Below are 15,096 nucleotides of genomic sequence, written 5' to 3' on the forward strand. Positions count from 1 at the left end.
CCTACCCAAAACCTAAACCCACCTTCTACCACACTCACTATTAATAAAGCGCTGATTGGTTTGTTAATACCATCAATTGTGGCCTGAAGTCTAAACCGGAGATCTTCAAGCACTATCCTGCAGAGCTCAGATACAACATCTAACATCTGAAACCCAACAGATCCACAACACTAATTACCTGATTCATTTATTATGAAAATACTAATCAGTTGCAGATATTAAAAAGATGATCTACCTGACAGCAGGTCCTGTGTTTTCACTCTTAAATTTTATTGGGTGATCCATAGACTTGTCACTCTTCATAGACACACAGCTGGGCTCTGCTTCTGCTCTCTTCTGATGAACTGAACTAAAACAGAGAAGATTAAAATTCAGTGCTGCACACACTCGAGTCAACACACCAGATTTACTTAACATTTCATCATTAAAACACTTTTAAACAGCACTTCATGATACTTTTTACGATGATTGTACAAAATCTTGCTGGCTGTGTGTGTTAAATATTCTGACAGATTAAAAACACAACTAACAGAGAGTAAATATAATATCCTGTAGAAAATAATCATATGAAATGTCAAGTGTAGGTCTAATACCTGCATCCTGTAAACAAATCCTGATCTCCAGAAGTGTGTGTGTCCTCCATGATGGACCTGAAGAATTTAGAAACTCTAGAAGAAACTGATGAACAATCACAGATCTCCAGTCATTGATCAGCCTTCATAATTCAGCTTAATGCAGGAATAGATCAGCAGCTGAGACACTCAAATCCAGATTGCTGTAAAGATCGTTTTATATTCACACATCAGACATTCTCCTTCAAAATATAATGTCAGAAAAGTATTATTTACAGATTCGCAATGGGGAAATCATATTAGCGGCCAATGACTATCAAAGTACATCTATGTTCACTGTGAATTAAATAGTGTTAATGTTGTTTTAAAGTCGTACTTTACACGTGATTTTAGTCTGAATATTCTAAGTACCACAGTAAACAGTGTACGGAGCTTTCACTGAACGAATGTGCCTATATAAAACCAACTTTACCTCAATTAAATCCAGAAGCTCATCACGAGTAAACTAATGAAGAATCACAGCGTCATCCGTTTGATTATAATAACATCATACACACATTCACATAAAGCTTACAGGTTTTGTCAAGACATCAAAGATTTAAACCTGTTCTGCGTTGTAAATGGTGGATTCTGTCTGTTTAAAATGGCGACACAGCAACTAACCACTTTCACTTTCGTTTCTGAAGGAGCGGCAGATCATGAGTTCAGTGAAAAACACCCGTCACAAACACCCTAAACAGAGCAGAGAAGAGTCAAACAGCTGCATGGTTATCAAAGCACCTGCGGAGTTACATTTCACTAGGGGGATTTTACCCGAAGCAGTATAAACACTGGACACAGAGAAGACAGAATAAACACATACCTGGATAACCTCCTCCTCCTCCTCTTCTTTTTTTTCTTGTGTGGCGAGTTACAGAGAGCAGCGTAAAGCTGAATACCGCCACCTGCTGTACGGGAGTGGGTATAATAATGTGTACAGTTTGATCAAATCAGTGTCATAGAGCTCAATGTAGATTTGTAAAAAAAATAAAAATGTATATTTTATTTTTTGTATATTTTATACAATGTTATTTTATATAATGTATATATATATATTTTTTTTTTATTTAAAAAATATTTCCCATATATACTCTAATCTTTAGAGTCTAATCACAAGTCTAGCACAGCTTGTGTTATATTACTTTAACTGAGCTGAGGATATTTGACTTACAGTATTCCCATTGAACAGGGGTGTCCAAAATTCGGCCCGTGGGCCATCTGCGGCCAGCAATCAGTTTTGTGGCGGCCCGCGAGGATTTTTATAAATATTAATAGAATCTGGCCTGCTATACAAAAATAGACGTAATTCAATAAATAACCACCGGGTGTCGCTATTACATGCCTTCAATTAGGCATTACTTCTTGTTATGAAGTAAAACTAACCGACCAAATTGAAGGAAACATAATTGATAATCACATTTTGGCGAGTCATGGCGCACCAAGAAAAAGGAAAATCAACAGTCAGTGCAAGAAGTTTCAGTCATGTTGGGGCAAAGAATTTTTCTTCACAGAGGTCAGCGGGAAATGTATCTGTTTAATTTGCCAGGAATCAGTTGCAGTAATGAAGGAATATAATATTAAAAGACATTATGAAACAAAGCATCAGGCCTTCAGCTCTTACACTGGTGCAGAATGAGATCAGAAAGTAAAACAATTAGCAGCGCCCTATCAGCTCAACAACAGCAGTTTTTTTGTGCTATTAAAGTGCAAGAAAATTCTACACTGCACTGCAAAAAATGTTTTTTATTTATTTATATTTTTTGTCTTGTTTCAAGTCCAAATATCTAAAAGATCTTAAATAAAGGAGAATTTTCTAATTTGTTTTGAGAAATAATATGCCAATATTAAGTGAGTTTTTCCTTAAAACAAGCTAAAATAATCTGCCAATGGGTTAAGCAAAATAATCTTGTTTTTTTCTTTTGACATAAGATTATTTTGCTTACCCCATTGGCAGATTAATTTGCTTGTTTTAAAGATAAAAAAAATTGCATATTAGGGAAAATATTAGCATTTTATTTCTCAAAACAAGACAATTTTTTTTTTTGAGAATTTTTAGATATTTGGACTCAAAACAAGACAACATAACATTTAAGTAAGAAAAGCATTTTTTGCTGTTTGGCTAGTTATGAGGTAGCTCAGCTAATCGCACAGCACAGGAAACCCTTCACTGAAGGAGAATTTATAAAGGATGAGTGTTGCAACTGTAATTTGCCCAGAGAAGATTCAAGTTTTTTAAAAACTTAAGTCTTTCTAGAAACACAGTTGGACGACCAAAATAAAATAATTTCTTAATAAAATCCATCCATCCATCCATCCATCCATATATATATATATATGCGTGTCTGTGTGATGTATGTAAAATTTGGCCCGGGACAACATTTTTTTTGCATCTGGCCCTCGGCCCAAAAAGTTTGGACACCCCTGCCATAGAAGATATCTGCTATTACAGTAGCCGCGTTTCCACTATCGCGCCTAAAGCGAGCGAGCCAAGGCCAGTGGCGTTTCTACTGTCACTTCCGGGGCCTAATCGGGCCAAAGCGGGGCTTTCTTGGGGCCAGCGGCCGGCCTTTTTCGGCCCGCCGAATACCTTGGGCCAAGGAGGGCCAGCCGGGGCTTCGGGGCGGAGTAAAAGGAGAGGCGGGCACAGTTTTCCGATCGCACACGAGTACATGCGCCAAACACATAAACAAACAAATAAATAAGAGAAAGAAAACATCTGGAACAAATTATAGGCTGGGGTCTTTTTTGCATATGATCGCCCTTATGTTTCTCTTTTAAATGTAAGGTTGTTGCATAAAATGATAGTTTTAATAAGTCACTTTTCTTTGCTGCATCTCTTTGATGTTTCAATAACGCATACTAATCTTTACACCATATTAAAGACACAGCAGACAGTAAAGGTTTTCAAGAGGTTTTGTCAAGTTTAATAAGTGTCTTTGCGCGTTTAGATGCCTGTGCTTGTGTGAGACCGAGGAAAAGAGCGCTCCATTCATAGCTCTGTTGATGCCGCGAGCGGCTTTTTTCTTTTATTTTTATTGTTTTAATTTATTTTGGAGATAATACACTATATGAATACAACAGAAAGACATTAAACTTTACAAATTTCATGTCCGCTTTTGTAGGCTCAAAACAATAGTGTCATATCTAGATAAAATAGCCTAAGCTATATTGAAATAATTTAACGAATTACAAATATCAGATAGGCCTATAATAAAATCAAATTAAATAAATAAACCAATATAAAACTAACAAAAGCTATAGCTATAACAATTAGGTACTATATCAAACTGTTTCAAATTTATATTTAACTTTCATTTTTCAAAAGCCTCTTTGAAAAAAAGATTTTCTAAAAATAAATAAATAAATAAACACCGGAAAATGTTTTAAATATTATTTATAAAGTATTTGGATACGATGATATTAATCAAATCCTGCAAACAGAGCATTTTCGGGGTGAGTGAACGCAGAAACTAGACAACCTTTTTTTCTGTCTTCCAGCTGCGCAGCACTTTTTTGACGGGGAAAACTGCAAGTTCAAAATGTGTTCTGTGTCCTCAAACAAGTGTGTGTGTTTTTATATAACATGCTAAAATTAAAAAAGGAAATATAAAATACATAAAGAGCTTTATTAGTGCATTGCTGCTGAGCGCAACGAAATATAGGCAATATTTTATTACGTGCTGCTCTTATGTGCTGAAACACTGAACACTTTCCTTTACTTAAGATATAATAAGCAACATCTTTAAATAAAGGGAATCACCTATTAAGTGTCGTAAAGCCTATAGGGAAAAATAATCATGTTTCAGTTCTCTCCGGAGCATTTGGGATGAATGTTGGACAGATTCTGTCTAGATGATGTTATAAAATACATTTTATATCGAGTTATTAACGGAGAATTTTATATAGGTGGTGTTATATTATGGATGTGTGCGCTCCCTGTGCTAGGTCCCTCCGTTGGTGGCAAGACCACTGGATTTCGATGCCAGTCGGTCGGCGAGTAAATGAATATGATGAATGAAAACACACAGGCATGTGCGTATAGACATGCGTTGTACTGCTGTACAATAACGTGTCATTTGTTTGTTTTGGTTGTCCTATTTTAATAGTTTCGTGATGATGTGATGGTGTGCTTTATCTGCATGATTCTCGCTGAAGTGGGCGGTTTGAGTGACGTTCGATTCGGGGGATGTTCTGGGGGCGGGGTTTGCTGACGCGCTGCAAGCTACTAGCCCCACAGTGGAAACGCGACATGATTTCGGCCTCACTGCTCAACCTTCCGGGCGATTGGCCCAGCCTGGCCCGATATAAGCCCTGGCTCGCACTGGCCTGATAGTGGAAATGCGGCTAGTGATGGTGTTGGCTTAGTACTTTCCATTTGCATATGTCACGTTGATCACAATTCCCCTTTTTTCGATCAACTTTATGGGTTTAAAGTTGTTTCTAGAAGTTGTTGCTAGTTCTCACAGATAGTATTTGAGTTAGAATTACATCATTATTATAATAATTACCAGGACTATTTTAAACAGGGTTTCCGCTGGGTCTTAAAATGTTGTAAATTCCAAAATCTAAATTTCTGGCTTTAAAAAGTCCTAAATTTACTGAAATATTGTTTTGTAGGTCCTAAATTTTTTTAAACAAGTCTTCATTTTCCTTTGTTCATGTTCTTTGTTCCTTTGTTTCCTTTGTTCAATCACCAACAATCCATCTCAATACAACTTTCCACTTTATATTCAAAAAGGTCATTTAAACTCCATTTATCATAATGGTTTAATTATTTACTAATGCACTATGCACTAATTTGAAATCTGCTGAATGAAATGGACACTAAAGTAATTAATTATTATAAAACATTGTGCAGTATTCTAAACTATATGATGTTGCTGTGGGACGACATGAGGGGGAAAAAAAATTATAGTGGAACAATAACATTTAGCATTGCACTGACTTCAAGTGGCCAACAAACTAGTCTAAAAATGACTTTTGCTAATTAAGAAATGGATTACAGCATGCTGATGATATGCAAAAAATTGTTAACCCAGGGTCATTCTAACTCTGGGTCATTCTAAGGGTGCTTTCACACCTACACTTTTGTTTCGGAACTTATCTCGTTTGCCCAGTTAGCGCGGTTCGATTGGCATATGTGAACAGGGCAATCGCGCTCTGTTCCGCGCCAAAGTAATCGCTCCGAGATCACTTGAATGAGGTGGTCTCGGCTCGATTGAAACGAACCCTGGAGCGGTTCGATTGCAGTGAGAAAGCGATCCGATTTTACGGCTATATGAAGAGAGAGTTATGAGTAGGGCGGGAAGTTTCGCGAGTCTCCGGATGCCCGCAAATGAGTGATGATCTCCCGGTAATCTTGCGTCTCCCTCCCGGTCCTCAAATAGGCATCGTGGCGCACCCTTCTCACCTCTCCTCACTGCATATCTCCTCAGACACGTCACGCGTGCGCACCCTGTTAATCACCACCAAACCACCACCTCTTCTGACAGCTTAGCGGGACGCTGCAAAAATAAACCCTGACACTGACCAAGGAGAGTTTACTCACACGTGACTTGTTTTAGCTCTTTTGGTCCGTTTAGAAACTTTGCAGTGTGAAAGTGAACCGCTCCAAGAGCAAAGAGCAACAATGTAACATTTCTAATCTCTGTTTCGGAACAACTGAATCGATTCACAGGTGTGAAAGCACCCTAACTCTGGATAAACAGAATCCTGACCACCGTAAAACAGGAAGAAAAAGAAATTGTCTTTCTCGCCTCATTATGGATTTAGTTTCATCGGCTAGACACCGGCCTCACAGCTCCGTGGTTGTCAGTACTGTCACTTATTATTCTGCGATCGGTAAATGTAGCTTGTGTGAACGCTACTTGACTAAAATAATAGCTTTGCTACACAAAAGCTATTTAATTTAAAAAGTAGTGACATTACCACCACACTACTGAGAAATGTAGATAAGCTAGTAGCGTCACTACTTGCAGCGACGCTACTGCCCAACACTGTGTGGTGGCAATATTTCTAATGTAGAAATGTCTTCATTACTGATAGCCAAAGCTGTTTCAGTGACCAAAGAGGTCTCCAGTGTATAGAACTGCACAATAGGTGATTGGTGCTGATGAGCAGTACTTCACACGGTGTGTTTGGCACCCCTCATATGGTAATCCAGGGCCGTAACACCCATCGGTACCTCGGGTACTCTGATTAGGTTTTGCATATAAATACTTGGGCTTGACACATTTGTTTCAGACTGTTATTTGACTATTACATTCTAAATGATGTAAATTCTAGTACATCATTTTTTAACTGTACCTTTAGAACCTTATAACAGCACTAAAAGCAGCATCGAAGCAGTCTTCTTTTAGTGATTCCACCTCTTCACGGAGACTGTCAGACTGATCTGGTGTATTAAAAAACTATTGTGGGTTCTGGAACTGAACAATAATAGTGTTCATGATGCTGGATATTCACTGGCACTAGATCCTCATCTATTTAAGAGTAAATCTCCCTTCTTTGCCATCCTCTGATGCGTTTAGGTTTCGCCGCAAAATTTAATTTTTGCTGTAGAACGCGCAATGCGGACATAAAGAACCTGACTGATATTCTACCGGAACCATGTCAGCAGAGTTCATGCATATCCATAAACTATAACTTCTATGTTAAGCGGTTTTGAAACAATTTACATTGTAAAAGCACTAGATAAGATTAATTGAATTGAATCAGCTTAATTGTGTACACGTTAATGGACCAAACACAATATGATTTGATTTATTTTACATTTAATGTGCATCAAAATTACAGTGTGTGTAGCCAATGTTTCCAGTGTCTTTTCACTTTTCAGCTTTTGATGAGAGTTTTCAAGACTTGATAACAACTAGTGTTTTTTTTTCAGACCTAATTGAAGAGAATGAGGAGAGTAAAGAGGAGGAACATCATGTCAAAATTGAGGAAAAAAATAATTTACAGACTGATGATATTTTGAAAAGGAGAGACAAGAATCATTTCACCTGCACTCAGTGTGGAAAGAGTTTTGGAAGAAAAACCAATCTTAAGATTCACATGAGGATCCACACTGGAGAGAAACCATTCACATGCAATCAGTGTGGGAAGAGTTTCAACCAATCATCAAACCTTTATACACACATGATGATCCACACTGGAGAGAAACCATTCAAATGCACTCAATGTGGGAAAAGTTTTAACCGCTCATCAGACCTTCATCAACACATGAGGATCCACACTGGAGAGAAACCATTCACATGCTCTCAGTGTGGGAAGAGTTTCAGGCAATCATCAAACTTTAAGCAACACATGAGGATCCACACTGAAGAGAAACCATTCACATGCACTCAGTGTGGAAAGAGTTTCAACCAATAATCAAACCTTAATCGACACATGAGGATCCACACTGGAAAGAAACCATTCATGTCTAATCTTCTTGTTTAATCCCGCCCCTTTTCGCAGTGGCGTACAACAGAATTTTGCATACTCAATAGTGATGGGAAGCATAAGAGATGAGTTATTTAATAAATCAAATAGTCTTTGTTAATAGTTTTGTAACATATGATGCTGCCAGCATTAGACACTTAAACACTGTTTAATTGTTGTTTATTGTTTTATAAACATTGACTTGAGACTTGAGAATAGAACAGTGCATTTAAAAAAAAAATAAAATTAAATAAGCTTTAAAACAACATTGTGTGGCTTTACTTGTTGGACTTGGCTTAAGGTTTGTTAGCATTTAAAAACACAAGCTCTGAACCTTTGGTAGGCTGAGTCTGTTTCTTCTTGTGTCATTACTTGTTGTCGCAGGATAAAAGATGCTAAATGAGTAAATGCAAATGCAAACTATCTTTATACAAATATTAGACCAATACATAAAGTCTGCATAGAAAAACATTATCAAACAAAAATGGGGTATAAAAGAACAAATTACAAATCACTTGTAATTGTAGAATTTAATTAATCTATCCCCTAGCTTAGTGTTTGTTTTCTGATAGCAAGCCAGCAAATAGACAAATCAATATATATATATACTAGATATAAACCACATATCCAGTAGGAAAAAAGTAACAATAACTTAGTGAAAATAGGACAGAACTTCTTTTATTTGTTAGAAAATGCTATTTAAGTTCACATTGTTTGATGATTTTATGAAAAGTTTAAAATATAATCATATGATGCAACAAAAATTCAGTTTTACATAAATATTATTGACTGAGGTTCTCGTTGCAGTGTACAGTGGAACTACAGTTTACGATTAGATATGCACATAATAATGTAAGGATGGCTATATCTCTCCATAATATTAAAATCTGCAAACTGTTATGGAACTCCACGCGAGACAAGACCATGAGAATGGTCAGTCACTAAAACAATAAACTTTCTAATGTGAGAAGAAGATCAGCTAGAAAAGCAGTTGTTCAGGTTGTCTCGATCATGCATCCTTAGTCGGCCTCTTTGCCCTGGACTTTACCTTCTCCACCAGAGCAGCTCACTCACATTCCACACCGAATGTTTAAATTCTTAATACGGTGTATCTGTGGCTTTTTATTCATGTTTGGTGTGATTTTAAATGTCTCTGTGTGATTGGTAAAGTAATTTCACTGTAATATTTTACAATCTCCTTTATATGAGTTAACTTGGGTTTTGACTTTGATAAGATCTTTGCCAGATGCTCCACTCCAGGCAAAATGGTCTTCGCATCAACTCATGACCAGGCAAGAGTCTTGGTGAAGCTTTTATTGTCTTGAATTTATGATGATTTGAGTATTTAGGCAAAGGGTGCAGAAGTGTCCTTGGGATCCTGTAAACTGGATACCCCATTGCAGGTTGTGAGTCTCTGAGCTCTGCATCAGGACTTATATGCTGCAATGTGTTTCACATGTTCAGGTATTCCTCTTTAACTCTTAAATGTATCTTTGAGTAATTGATGTTGTACAATCTTGATTGGCTTATTTTGTTTAATTATGTGAACTGCAATGGAAAATCTTTTCCTGACAAATAAATGTAAAATTCTTGTTTAACTCTAATATCTCCCGAAATCATTTAAATGTAGTAGATTGTTTAGGCTGACGTTTCCGCAGCCTACAACCAGGATTAGTCATCTATTTAGGCACAATGGATGGAGCATGGGCACAGCATTAGAGACTTGTTGATTTCTGACAATCACTGATGATATAATCTAGGGGTATGATATCATCTAGGGGCTGAATCAAACTTTCTTTAAGTATGAGCAAGCATGGGGCAGCCTATTATTACTTAAAGGAAATTAGCTTATCTGCTAAGAATCGGAACTGGCGAAGATATGTCCGTGAGCAGATGAAACTGGCCAGCATACTGACTCTAAGCGACTTTGAGTAAACGATGAAACATTAATTGAATATAAGGATTTATTAGGTTAATCAATCTAAATTAGACCTTATCACAACCTATAAGGTAATCAGCTTGAATTAGATTAATCTAAATCTAAAATTATTATAAATTGGAGTCAGATTAAAATTCAGAGCTAGAAACAAATTAAAATAAATTATAAAGAACAAAAATATTTCTTTTCACATGTGCTAAAAGGCTTCAACGCATTTAACCTTCACCCTTGCTGTTAGTTCCGTCATGGGACTAATAGATGGACCTTCACATGTGTGTGTATTTATATTGTTTATAACCATAATAGTTCTACAGTTTCTTCTATTTTACTTGTTGATTTCTATTTTATTTAAATAGTGTATTTATTTTGTTAAAGAGCCCATATTATGGTTTTTTGAAAATGCCCTTCATGTAGTGTGTAACACAGCTCTAAGTGAAGTGAAATATGCAGCTAAGGCTTAAATCTGTAAGTGTACAATGTTTAAAACTGTTGATTCATCTATAAAAGAGTCGACTCATAGTGCTTCAAATGAGTCGTCTTGATAACGAGTCATTAGGTGTTTCATGATGTTGTATCTACGAAACACAAGTAGTTGCGTGCGCAAACCCGGGAGATTTGAAACCTGCGGCCTCACCCACTAACACAGAAAAAAAGCCACACACACACACGCGCACGCCGGTCGAATGTGATGTCACACTGTGCAGATGGATATTATTGAGTCTCTACCCAAAGATGAAACCTCAGCATTAGCTCAGCCTTGAGCAGTTTGAGTGCTTCTGGAAACTACATGCTTTAGACTGGGTGTATATTACATGCTTAATAATCAATTTTTAGACTGTGAGTGTGTGTGTGTGTGTGTGTGTGTGTGTGTGTGTGTGTGTGTGTGTGTGTGTAGGCCTATTATTATTTAAAATTAAATAAAAAAATAAAAATGATTATATTATGTAAAAAAAAATATTATTCTTTATAATTATATCCAGTTCCCCTAAAACTTTGCTTAAATACCATATATATTTATTAAATAAATAAAACCAAAAAGTAAATAACTGTTTGGTCTGACAAGTTTTCAGGACATATCAAATTTCAGCACAACACTAACTAACTAGTCTCACTCACACACACACACACACACACTTGTACACACTCTCACTAACACACTCACTCTTGTACATGCTCTCTCTCACACACTTACATTCTATCTCAATTCAATTCAGAAATACTTTTTTAGCATGACTGTAAATGATACAATGTTGCCAACACAAACACATCGACATCTCACAGACACATGTACATGCTCTCACTCACAAAGATAAGCCCTCCCTCTCACACACACACTTCTACATGCTTTCTCATAAACATGTACTGGCTCTCTCTCTTACACACACTACTACATGCTGTCTTTCACTCACATACACACACACAAACAAATGTGCATTTGATACTTATATAATTTTGCGTGCTCATTAGGCTTACGATAGGTGGTTGCATTGTAATTATTTGGTCATGAAGGTATTAATTGTTTTAAATAGTTTTTCAGCTAATAATGTTTGTGATGTCATACATGCTACAAAAGGCTTTTAAAGCTGACAAGACGTGGAGCAACCATGACCAGAGCGTTCCAGAGAGAAGGTGTCTCTCAAAATGCAGTGGCCCAGCTCGCTGCAATTGCAGAGCTGTACTTTGCGAACAGGGAGCAATTTAACAGAATCAGCTTCACACCAGGAAAATGAACAGAGTTCGCTCAAAAGTGTAGAGAGCTCATTTTTGGAGATTTTTGCATAAAGGTTGTATCAATGAAAAGGAAGGGTTCTTTTGTATGTTTCTTTGTTCAATAATGCTCCGGTTTACTGTTGGTAAAATGTAGAAGCAAAAACCTACAGCACAATAAGCTTAGCTTACAATTCCAAAAAAATAATAATATTGAAATCAGATGCAAAAACCTTTAAATTCCGACTAAATTCATTAATTTTCTTTTCAGCTTAGTCCCTTTATTAGTCTGGAGTTGCTACAATGGAATAACCCAAGAGCTTATCCAGCACCATCCATGTTTTACACAACAGATGCCCTTCCAGCTGCAATGCATCACTGGGAAACATCCAAACACACACACATATATATATTTGAGCCTACTCAATTTACCTGTACCAAATGTCTTTGGATTTGTGGAGGAAACCAGAGCACCCAGAGGACACCCACACAAACACAGGGAGAACATGCAAACTCCACACAGAAATGCCACCTGACCTAGCTGAGGCTCGAACCAACAAATTTCTTACTGTGAGGCGAACGTTCTACCCTCAGCGCCACCACATTGCCGGCAATTTAATTGTTATTCTAAAATTAGTTTTTTTTCAGCCTACTGTTTGAAAGATAATGAAAAAATATTTGCCACAAAAATAGTTAAATTGCAGAGCTAAGACTTAAAATATATATACATTTTAGGAAAAAATGTGTATGGTGGCTGCATGGTGGTGCAGTGGGTAGCATGTTCGCCTTACAGCAAGAAGGTCACTAGTTCGAGCCTAAGCTGGGTCAGTTGGTTTTTCTGTGTGGAGTTTGCATGTTCTCCCCATGTTCGTGTGGGTTTCCTCTGGGTGCTCTGGTTTCCCTGACAAATCCAAAAACATGTGATCAAGACGACAGAAGGGCCACAGCACTTTAGAGTCATGCACACCAATCAGGTAAAAACCTGTCAACTATGCATGAGCTCAGAACATGTGATGAAGGAACGCCCAGAATTCAGGTGCTTCAAATGTGATGAAAGGGGACATTTCGCAAGGACCTGTACAGCTGTGTCGGGCCCGGATTGTAAATTGGCCCTAATACCTGCAGGGAGCTTGTCACGCCGAGTTGGCTTTGTCCGCTCGATTGACCAACGCGTACGCCTTGTTTTATCCTTGCAGGCCTAACTTCGCTGGTGAAAGCACTTGTGGGGTTTCTGTAGTGTAGTGGTCATCACGTTCGCCTAACACGCGAAAGGTCCTCGGTTCAAAACCGAGCAGAAACAGTGCTCTTCTTTTGGCGAGAAAATAATAGCATCCACTGCCGCACCAGCAATGATCGTCAACAGGCACCCAATCAAAAAGGGTTATCAGCTCGATCTGCCTGAAGGTTTCCGTAGTGTAGTGGTTATCACGTTCGCCTCACACGCGAAAGGTCCCCAGTTCGAAACTGGGCGAAAACAACCTCTGGCTTTTATGACAATTGTCAAATCAGGCTTCTGTTGAGTACTGACGTTCACTGAAAACATTCTTTCTGCAGAGCGGTGTGAGGCTAGAAGTTTGAATTCAGCTCAGTGTTTACCGCCCCTCGCGGTGTCGCAAACTTGCGTAGAATCTGATTTCTTTTAGCTTTGTGTTGTGCATGAGCAGGTGGCCAGTGCGTTTGCTGGCCCTTCACGGTGCAGACCGTACAAGACAGCTCTATAAAAAAAGACTATAAATACTTGAAGCAGCACTGGCCTATTGGTTTCCGTAGTGTAGTGTTTATCATGTTTGCATTACACGCTAAAGGTCTCCTGTTCGAAACTGGGCGGAAGCATACAATTAGCGGACACTTTTGTCCAAAGCGACATACAATAGTGGAGGTATTCAACAAGACGAGGCAATGCATACGAAAAAGGGCTATTTATTCCAAGTAATTTGTTTGTGCTCAGAGAATTTAGTGCTGGAGTAGGAGTTTCGTTTTCTTTAGAGAGAGGGATATTCACCGGGGTTCGGGTGTACTCTGAAGAGATGGGTGTTAGCTGTCGTTTGAAGGACACCAGTGTATCCGTAATCCGAGTGGGAATGGGAAGGTGATTCCACCAGCGTAGAACATTGAATGAAAACATTGTGGAAAGTGACTTTCCGTCTCTCTGCGCTGGCACCACAAGACAGTGCTCTCACCCTAACCGGAGGCTCCTGTGGTTATCACGATGGCTTTACAAGCGGAGGGTCTCCTGTTAGCAACTGGGCGGAAACATTCAGATTTGCTTTTACGCACATTCTCAATTGGCTCTCTGCTCACTGGATGATCCACGATACAAGGGCATGGATCTGTCAAATGTCATGACTTGACGTTGTACGAGGATTTGACGAAAAAAATGCCCTGCAAACCTTAAAAAGCAACACCATCCCAGGACAATTCTTTTGATCCCCTTTCAGTGCACTTGCATTAAAGCCCGCGTGATGCGGCACTTTGTCAGTGTTACTGTATCATTCGGACATGGGGGCAGAGAGTTAAAGAATTCAGCCTGAGCGCACTGCCGCAGGCTCGGTTTGTCAGAAGTGGGATTCGAACCAACGCCTCCAGGGGAGACTGCGACCTGAACGCAGCGCCTTAGACCGCTCGGCCATCCTGACATGCAAGCTTGGCAGGAGCTGTCTCTTGGGAGCCACACCGCAGTACCGTGACATGGAATCTGGTGCTTCACAGCTTGCCCAGCTCCGGCTGTCCAGCTCATTGGCGCTGCAGGCAGCTAATCTGTGCTCGCCTCCTGGGGCTGCGCCTAGTTTCAATAGCCAACACTTGACAGCTGTCATTGCTTACGGCCACACCACCCTGAGGGGGCTATAGAGCAAACAGGAAGTGAGTTGGCAGCAGTAAGGAGAGAAAGGCTCTCCCCATTTTGTTTGTCTACCTTTTTGTTTATTGACCTTGAGTGTTTTTGTTTGTTTGTTTTCTTTTTGTCTTTAAAAACCACCTAACAGCAGCATTTTGCTGACTGAAGGGTGGTTATGTAGTGTGTTTTATTTTTAATCATGGACAGATTCCCCGGCAACGACATGGAAATGGAGGGACTTGCAAGAAAGGATAAAGAAAATGGGCTGGATAATAGACGGAGAGGTAAAGAAAATGGACTTGACAACAGACAAAGAGATAAATAAAATGAAGAGCCCGGCCAACGAAGAGGTGAGAAAGGTAAGGATAAGCAAGAGGTACAAAGAAGAGTATGCACAAAGGAAGCAACAGTAACTGTAGAAGTAGAAAATGTAAAAGATGCAAGAAGATTTGATATAACCAAAGCAGTCACGGAGCTGATTGGAGAAGGAAGAATGCTGGCGGTGAGACCCAAACAAACAAAGGGAGTATGAAGTAACAATGGAGACTGAAGCTGACACCGAAATTTTAATAGACAATGGA

The 15,096-nt window shown here is 38.7% G+C and overlaps 2 protein-coding genes, 1 long non-coding RNA gene and 1 other non-coding gene across 20 annotated transcripts in view; 1 reads left to right on the plus strand and 3 right to left on the minus strand.

Annotated features, from left to right (window-relative positions):
* The window catches only part of LOC108183843 (protein NLRC3-like), a 40,564-nt gene extending 39,085 nt beyond the window's left edge, over nucleotides 1-1,479 (minus strand). For 2 of the 17 annotated variants that reach the window (XM_087245787.1, XM_087245795.2), the window contains exons 1-4: nucleotides 1,435-1,476; nucleotides 1,236-1,304; nucleotides 594-775; nucleotides 236-349 (exon numbers count right to left, since the gene is read on the minus strand). In XM_087245787.1, the coding sequence (XP_087101913.1) occupies nucleotides 236-349; nucleotides 594-643 (164 nt within the window). In that variant the 5' untranslated portion in view covers nucleotides 644-775; nucleotides 1,236-1,304; nucleotides 1,435-1,476. Of the gene's footprint in view, nucleotides 1-235; nucleotides 350-593; nucleotides 776-1,044 lie in introns of all 17 variants that reach the window. The other 15 variants (XM_087245789.1, XM_087245782.2, XM_087245785.1 and 12 more) reach the window with 12 other exon arrangements.
* LOC148680292 (uncharacterized) overlaps nucleotides 1-15,096 on the minus strand; it is a 790,608-nt gene that overhangs the window by 526,906 nt on the left and 248,606 nt on the right. The window lies entirely within an intron of this gene.
* Nucleotides 1-15,096, minus strand: part of LOC141381693 (uncharacterized) — an 835,171-nt gene that overhangs the window by 157,164 nt on the left and 662,911 nt on the right. The gene's annotated exons all lie outside the window — the stretch shown is intronic.
* Nucleotides 12,907-12,979, plus strand: trnav-aac (transfer RNA valine (anticodon AAC)). Its single transcript has one exon. It is a non-coding gene; the product is annotated as a tRNA-Val (tRNA).

Source organism: Danio rerio, chromosome 4, assembly GCF_052040795.2.
Source record: "Danio rerio strain M-AB ecotype USA chromosome 4, GRCz13ab, whole genome shotgun sequence".
Classification (NCBI taxonomy): Eukaryota; Metazoa; Chordata; class Actinopteri; order Cypriniformes; family Danionidae; genus Danio; species Danio rerio.